Source organism: Melitaea cinxia, chromosome 14 (genome assembly GCF_905220565.1).
Source record: "Melitaea cinxia chromosome 14, ilMelCinx1.1, whole genome shotgun sequence".
Lineage (NCBI taxonomy): Eukaryota > Metazoa > Arthropoda > Insecta > Lepidoptera > Nymphalidae > Melitaea > Melitaea cinxia.
Window position 1 is genome coordinate 9,919,656 of NC_059407.1, and position 8,985 is coordinate 9,928,640.

The window sequence follows — 8,985 nt, forward strand, 5'->3', positions numbered from 1 at the left end:
GCTGCTGTGCGACTGAGCTGAAATGAACTACAACGACAGCCATCCTCATCTAGTGTGGTTTGTTCAAACCATTTTGATAAAGCTGACATGTACGGTACAAAACGTGGACTTCGCAGAGTACCATCACGTATATACTACTACTTACTACTAGGTATTTTAATGTTGAATTTTTTGTTCTAGGACCTACCGGATGAGTCTAAAATTAGTCGTTAACCAAGATTCAATCTTTGATACACCTAGAAAACATAAACTTAGAGAAAAGTTAAAAAAAACAGGAACTTTATTTAAAAAAAAAAAAAAATGTAAAAAAATTAAATCACTACAGCAAAGAGTTAGACGTCTTTAAAACAGGAACTTGCCCTTCAGAGGAATCATCAATTACTTAATTCTTCTTTTATTAATTGTGTTTAATCCAATTTAATAAAATTTTCAGGGACTTTTTTTAAAAAGTGTCAACACTTCACTCACTCACACATATTTAAAAAAGTGGCTTCACTTTTTTGTTCTAAGTGCGTTATCTATTTTTTGTACTTGATCTATGTTCGTACCGAATTTCAAGATCCTGAATTTACGAGAAGTACCCTATAGGTTTTAATTCCATTGCGACTGTCAAAATTTGCAGAACAAGGGACAGTAGACCTGAGTATTTGATATGAAATCAGCTTTATATCTCCACGAGTTCGTGAGAAAAAAAGGATCTTAACAGACAGACGGACCACAGAGTGATCCTAAAAGGGTTCCGTTTTTTCCCTTAAAATAAAAGTATTTTTTGTAATAAATACAAAGTTATATTGGTCTAATACTGTGTTACAAACGCAAGCTTAGAGCGGCCCAAATGCCATTATATATATATATATATATATATATATATAAATAAGTATATATACTAAGTCACTGTCTCTAACAGTTCGTTTTCATAATTTGGACTAATTAGACTTATTACATCATCTCTTATTGTTTTATATAGTTTAAAGATACTATAGTTTAATAATTACAACAATTTTTATTTAAACATTCATTTACTGAGCTCATCAATATATATTGCAAGTTCAATTTGTTTAGTCTTTAATTTTATTTGATGATACCAATTTATGTAGTAATCTGTAGAGTTATTTTGCTTAATGTTTGTTTGGTAAGGTTTGCTACCAGAACATGTAACTTTGCCTTTGTTAAGATTTGGATTACTTATTTCAGTTGTGTTACTATGTTGAGTCTTATAACCAGATTTTGTCTGAATAAATTCTGAATCGAATTTATTTTCTGTTTCATATTCATCACATTTATCCAATTTGTGATCCATGTATCCGTTGCGATTTTTGGATACTGTTGATATTGCACTTTTATTTTTATTAATCCTAGATTTATTTTTTGAACTTGAAAAAGCTAAGGGAAGCCCTAATTTCAAACTTTCTGCAGTATTGTTAGCTTCAATGTCAAAACTTTTATTTTCTGTCTCAGATTTTTTAATTTTATTTTTATCACTATGCAATAGATGATTATTATCATCGATATCAACATTTTGCGATGCTGTGCTTAATTTTTTTTTATCTTGAATATTATTGTTTTCCATCTGTATGGATGCAGATTTTTCACAACTTATGATTTCATTTTGGTCAAAAAAAATTTGTACTTTAAAATTAGAATTGTTTTCTTCTTTTGGTGATCTATTTAGGATGATTTCTTTTATTTCATTTATTTTATTAAAGCAATCCTTTGGCACTTTATCTGGAATACCAATACATTTGTACTGACAATCAGAACTTTCGTCCAGATCTGATATATGATTGTCATTGAATGAAGTAAGCAAATCAGAGAATGACATTAAATTATTTTCACTGATTTCAGATCCCTTAAATGATTTGAGTAAATCTTCAAAGCTCTCTAGGTTGTTGTTTATATAATGTGAGTCAATTTGACTTATTTTCAATAATTCAATGCGGTTTTTATCTTCTGTGTCTGTAGGTGTTGTTAAATGTGTCGATTTTACAATCTGCTTTTCATCAGTATCTTCAGTTACTATTTCGTCAGTCCACAATGATGTTAAACTGATAGATATTTGCAAAGATTGTAGCATATTTAAAAATTTATTTTTCTCTCCACCTTCACTCAATATAGTAATAGCTGTTCCATAAGATCCATATCTTCCTGCTCTACCTATTCTATGTAAATAGGTTTGCCATTCAAATGGATGTTCAAAATTAATTACTAGATTTACATTTGATGCATCAATCCCACGAGCTGCTAAATCTGTTGTTATCAGTAACCTGCATTTGAATTCTTGTAATGTTTTAATAGCATCTAAACGATCATTTTGTTCCTGTTTACCGTAAAGTTGTTCAGCAGGCCATTTTTCTCTAATCAGCATTTTATGTAAGTCTTCTACTCTAGATTGATAATTACAAAATATAAGGCATTGTTTAAAATCTATTTTTGTTAAAATTTTTAATAGTTCTTGTAGTTTATTTTCTATAAGTTTCACAACATTATTATGATATTTAACAAATGTCACTTTTTGTGCTACTCCTAACAGGACACAGTCACTACTAGGGCATATATGTTGAGCACCATGAACAAATTGACTAATTAGCTCTTTTGAGTAAGAAGGATATGTTGCACTGCTTAGGATTACTTGTTTTTGAGTAGGTAAGACAGAGTGTATGAACTTTATGTCTGATAAGAAACTTTTTTCCATTAATTTATCAGCTTCATCTAGAACAAATAGTCTGACTGAATTTGTATTAATATGCTTGTCAAAAATAAGGTGTTTCAAACGTCCAGGACTAGCAACTAAAACATGGACATTTTTCTCCTTAAATTTCCTTATATCATCTTGTATTGGCAAACCTCCCATCACAACCTCCACGCATAAACCTAAAATAGAAAAAAAAAACGAGATCATATTAAAAATTAAAATATGTTATAAATATAATTTTATGTTATTATTTATTAAATAAATTGTACAACATAAAATTTAATCACAATATGGTTACCATTCATTGTCATAAAAATCTGAGAAGCATATTAATTAGATAAAATAATTATTAAGTATCAGGAACTTGTTAATCTTAATATATATAAATCTCGTGTCACAATGTTTGTCCTCAATGGACTCCTAAACCACTTAACCGATTATAATAAAATTCGCACACCATGTGCAGTTCGATCCAACTTAAAAGATAGGCTATATTTTATTTTGATATATTATGTTATTATTATATTTCAGGAAAAAATAAGGTGTGATGACGAAGTTCGCCAGGTCAGCTAGTAAAAATATAGAATCAGTCGTCAGTTCAGCTTATTGCAGTCCACTGCTGGACGTAGGCCTCCCCAAGTTCGCGCCAGACATCCCGATTTTCCATAATGCTCATCCAGCCTACACCGGCAATCTTACATAGATTGTCGGTCCAACGGGCCGGAGGACGTCTCACACTGCGTTTGCTAAGACACAGTCTCCTCTCCAGGACCCGTCTGCTCCAACGGCCATCGGTCCTGCGACACAAATGACAAACCCACTGCCACTTCAATTTGCTAATTTTGTGAGCTATGTCGGTTACTTTCACTCTCTCGCGGATAGTCTCATTTCTAATCCTATCCTTGAGAGAAACCACAAGCATAGCCCATTCTATTGCACGTTGAGCGACTTTCCACTTGCGGACCAATACCTTTGTCAGTGTCCACGTCTCGGCTCCGTATAAACGGCTCGGTACGTACACAAAAGCAGGACGCATTCTCGAAGACTTTTGTCTTCAAGCATTGCAGAATCTTCGAAGTGAAGATTCGACGAAGCCTGCCAAACGCCGCCCAGCCTAACTGAATCCTCCTATCGGCATCCTTCTCGAAGTTGTTACGGCCTAGTTGGATAGTATGGCCTAGGTAAATATAATCCTGAACAAGTTGGAGAATGGCACCATCCACCGATACTGGTCTCGGTATGAATTGGTTGTTAAACATAACTTTCGTTTTGTCCAAGTTCATACAGAGCGACACGTCGGGAGGACTCGTTTAGGCCGGCCAGCATTTGACCTAACTCATCTAACGTCTCCGCAAAGATGACGATACCGTCGGCGACACGAAGGTGAGAGATGTATTCACCGTTACGTTGATGCCTCGTTCCCCCCAATCCAAGGTCTTAAAGACATCCTCCAGCGCAGAGGTAAACAGTTCTGGTGATATTACATCTCCCTGTCTTACCCCACGCCGGAGGGAAATGAGGTGTTGTTCTCTGGTCCTGGACATGAACGGTCATCGTCGCCGCGTTGTACGTACATCTCAGTACCTCGACAGCAGCCCAAGTCTCGACAGAGTCGAAGGCTTTCTCGTAGTCCGCAAATGCCATACACAGCGGCTGATTATATTCTTCGGTCTTTTGAATAATCAGTATGGATGTGGTCTACGGTGCTGTAGCCATTACGAAACCTAGCCTGCTCTGGTGGTTGGAATTCGTCGAATCTTCTGGCGAGACGATTCGTAACAAGCCTCGAAAACAGCTTAAAGACGTGGCTCAGAAGTGATATCGGTCTGTAATTCTTCAACAGAGACTTATCGCCTCTCTTAGAGAACGGCACCACCACAATCTTAGACCACGCCGGATGACGGTATTAAAGAGTCTTGCCAAGGCTTTTAGGGCAGGTCGCCCTGCGGCTTTAAGGAGCTCAGTGGTAACTCCGTCATCCCCCGCAGCCCTTCCGTTTTTAAGCTGCCCGAGCGCTGCACTAGTCTCATCTTTTTCGAAGTCCAGGATACACTCCGAATAATGGCGAAACAATGGTGCCCGTGGATCTTCGGTGTCCCAAGTCACAGGCTTGCGTTCGCTTAACGAGTATAGCTGTCCATAAAAATTTTCAACCTCTTCTCGGATCTGAGGGCGAGAGCAAACGGTTTTACCATCCGCTGTTTTAAGCTTCGCAAGAAGGCTTCTTGACCCCCTAATCTGCTCAATCAGAGTAGCAATCTATCTCGTATTTGACCAGCGGAGGTCTCGGCGTACAAGTTTCCGTATCATCTTCGATGGAGCCCTCTGTTCTGGCGAAGCACCGGGCAACTCGCGCCTCCACCGCATCCGATCCAAGGCTTCGGGAGAAAGTTTGGACTGCTTCGTTGACTTCGTTGGCGAAAAGTGTCTGCGACCCATTGTACACACCGTCTTCACCACATTGTCGTTCATCTCGTCCACGTCGCCAGTAGTTTCCAGCGAATCGAATCGGTTTTGGAGTTCCAATTGGAACTGCTCGGAGCCACGTAGTATTTGGGGCAGCGTAGGTCCGAGAGTAGATTTCATCAAGCAGGCCCATTCTTTTCGGAGGCATTCAGAGTGCCCCGTAATAGCCGTAGGTCGCTGCTGGTGTTAAACCTGTTAACCACTGAGACATCTCTAAATATATGCCTTTTATCCGCTATGATGAAATCTATCTCGCTCCTCGTCACAGTATCGGGGCTTTGCCATATCCACCACCTTTGGAGCTTCTTTTTAAAAAATGAGTTCATCAAGAAGTGCCCCTCCGATTCGTGGAAGTTGACAAGCATCTGCCCCCTGCGATTCCTGTGCCCCAATCCGTGTGGTCCGATTCTCGATCTGTCGCGGTCTTGTACTTTAGCGTTGAGGTCTCCAGTAAAAGTAAGTAAAAATATAGAAGTAGAGGTTTAAAAAAAATATCTCAAAAACTATTGTTTTGCCTAGATTTTGTGGCCCATCACCATTATTAACAACTATGTATGTAACTAGGTTACTCACTATCACTGTGTATGGTATATTTAGAAGGGGTGTGTAGTAATATTGATGTAGGTACCTTTAAACAAGCCGGGTTGTCATAGATAGAAATGATAATCCAATCACAGCAAGATATTGTTTACTTTTTTATTGTTTGACACAGATTGGTTAGAGAATATAGAAAGTCACTATAGCAATTTAAACTTATAAAGCACTTAGATATTTAAATAAATACAGGCGAAGATATTAATAGTATCAAGATGTAAGATGCAGCCGTACATTCTAGCGTTCGATGCGTATGATGCATTATTTTTAAACAGTTTTATTTTACTTGACCAGTTTATTTATTTGTTTGTTTGGGTCAAATTTAGTAATTGGAATTTTAACCCCTTCCTGATGACAGATTGATCTGATATTTGGTACACACTCTTAATCTTGATGACAATACAACATAATATATTCCTTATGATTGCAAATCTAAGATGGCCACCGATACAAAATGGCGGACCACATATTACTTCACATCAACTTCAATATGGGTATCAAATGAAAGGGCTTAATTGGGAGAATAGGGCTCACTATGAAAAATCTAAGATAGCTGCCACCACAAAATTGTGGATTACATATTTTCCATAAATACCTCAATATGGGAATCAAATGAAAGGGCTTGATTGGTAGAAACAGTTTAACAAAGAATTTCTTTAACTTAGAATCAGGACTCAAGCATGTATCTCCCACCCAAGTCAAGATTTTGTATCGTATCGAGGACTGTATGGCGTTCATCATTATCATCATCATTACAGCCCATACAGTCCACTGCTAGACATAGGCCTCCACAAGTTTACGCCAAAAACAACGTGTGTTTTGCCCATAGTCACCACGCTGGGCAGGCGGGTTGGTGACCGCAGTACTGGCGTTGTCGCACCGAAGACGTTGCTGTCCGTCTTCGGCCTGTGTATTTCAAAGCCAGCAGTTGGATGGTTATCCCGCCACCGGTCGGCTTTTTAAGTTCCAAGGTGGTAGCTGTGGAACTGTGTTATCCCTTAGTCGCCTCTTACGACACCCACGGGAAGAGAGGCGTTAGGGTGGCTAAAAATGATTAGCGGTACACTACCTAAGTTAAGGTAAAAGGTTAAAACATGCCAAGAACTGTGTGGCATTAGGGTGGTTTGAAGAAGAACAAGCATACATAGCTTTGAGTTGGGTGAAGTCTTTGTAAGGATTGTGTATTGAAGAGTTAGATTGCAAGAAATTGTCAGGAAACAAACCATGTAATAGTGAGGTATTACATGAACTCAATAGAATGAGAAGTATCAACTAGCAACAAAATTAAAAACTTGAAAATAAAATTAACTAAAATTTTTTAAAAATCGTTGGGCTTAGCGTATCCTCAGTAAACATTATGATAGAAATTTCATGTGCTTAATAATTTCATATTTGTCTGATCATTACCCCAGATTGATGAGAAGATTGGTGCAATCTGGTAGCTAGGACTTACCGAATTATTTTTTAGCTTTTTAGTACATAACCTAACTACATCTTTTTATTTTAATAAAACCTTTTAACATAAAAAAAATATTACTTCATTTTATTTCAATGTTAAACAATAGGCCAAAGCCGTTTACATTGTACGATATTTTTATGCGACATTATTAAATAATATTTAAATATTATTTTCTATTTTAATGAAATATAATGTTTATATATACAGGTATGTGTGTGTGTGTTTGTGTGTGTTTGAGTGAGATGTATATTATTTATGTAGGTAAGGACAATGGAATACTTAAAGGGTTCTCCACAAGGATTTTTAAATAATGAAATAGTAGTAAGTATCTTTGCTATATATATATATAAACAACCTACCTTCATATTTGCACCCTATTTGTTTAAATACGTCACAGATCTGTGCTGCTATTTCTCGAGTTGGTGCAAGAATAATTACTTGGAGATCTTTGTTAAGATCTAATTTTTCTAATGCTATTATGGTAAAAACAGCAGTTTTACCAGTTCCAGACTTTGCTTCTAATATTAAATCTAAAACAAATACAAGTATAGTCATTAATAAATAAATTAGTAGGTAGAAGTAAATTACATTTTTATATCTGTCTTTTCATCAATTTATAAATTTATTTGTTAAACAGTGAAAAAACTAAAATATATTAATGCATAGAAAATACAGAAGACTACTTCTAATAAAACTGTTTTACCAAGGGAATATTATAAAATTAAATTAATAAAAGTTGCTGATTTAAATGTATGGACAAAAATTTGTTATAATGCAGCTATAAAATTTTAATTATATATATGTAAATGTATCTAAAATATTTGTATATTTTTTTTTTATATTAAATAGCTTATTCAGTGACATTGTTGAGAAGAATGAAAATCCCATTTCGGCACAAAGATCTTTACAATCAACTTACCAAATCCACACTTTCCTAAAGGAACTGCATGTAATTGAATTGGAGAAGGTTTAAAAAAACCTGACTCTCTCAATCCATCTATGGTAGTACTAGAGAGGAGCATGGTATCGAAAGTAACATCTTGGGAAATTTGCACATCCTTCGTCCTCTCGCTCTCAAGGATATTATGGGCTAACACCATTGTCACTGATCAAAATATTAGTACGCAGAAAGGAAATGTTAATTCAATTCAAAGCTTCGTAAAAATTTAAATGACTATTTGCCGACCACTCCGCGTAAATCTCCAGGCTTGTTTAAGCCACAGATTAGTATATATCTTTACTCTTTGGTATATATGTAGGTATAAGCAAGTTATTTTACTCTTTGCTCCAGGCTCCATGGCGTAAACACACTGTCACAGAACACATATAACCCTGAAGCACTCTGTGCTCTGTGGTCAGCACCACCAAAGCACCACAGATTAGTATATATGTAGCAAGAAGCTTAAACAAAATGTAGCTAGTAGTGATGTGCCGGATCATCAAAAATGTATATCCGCGGATACGGATCCGGATACGGATATTTAGTGTCAATATTCGCGGATACGGATACGGATCTTTATTTACTCACTTAATCGGTGTCGGCGAGTGTAGATGCGATGCGAGTGCGATGTGATAGTTAACGTCACGCCCGCCGCAACGACGGGCAGGACAGGTTTCGACTTGCATTGCGAGCTTATTACTTTTATTAACCGACTTCCAAAAAAGGAGAAGGTCCTCTATTCGTCTGTATTTTTTTTTTGAAAGAAAGAAAACACCTTTTTGGAACGAAGTTCCTTACGACAGGCTTGACATTTGGCTGGGCGAGCGGACTGAA

The 8,985-nt window shown here is 36.5% G+C and overlaps 1 protein-coding gene across 1 annotated transcript; it reads right to left on the reverse strand.

Moving 5' to 3' along the window:
• Positions 1–1,000: 1,000 nt before the first annotated feature.
• On the reverse strand, positions 1,001–8,400 carry LOC123659538 (probable ATP-dependent RNA helicase DDX20). The gene is made up of 3 exons (XM_045594747.1): positions 8,131–8,400; positions 7,571–7,741; positions 1,001–2,871 (listed from the first exon to the last, which is right to left on the reverse strand). The coding sequence occupies exons 1-3, from the start codon at positions 8,309–8,311 to the stop codon at positions 1,016–1,018; spliced, it is 2,208 nt and encodes a 735-aa protein (XP_045450703.1). The 5' UTR covers positions 8,312–8,400; the 3' UTR covers positions 1,001–1,015.
• Positions 8,401–8,985: the final 585 nt, after the last annotated feature.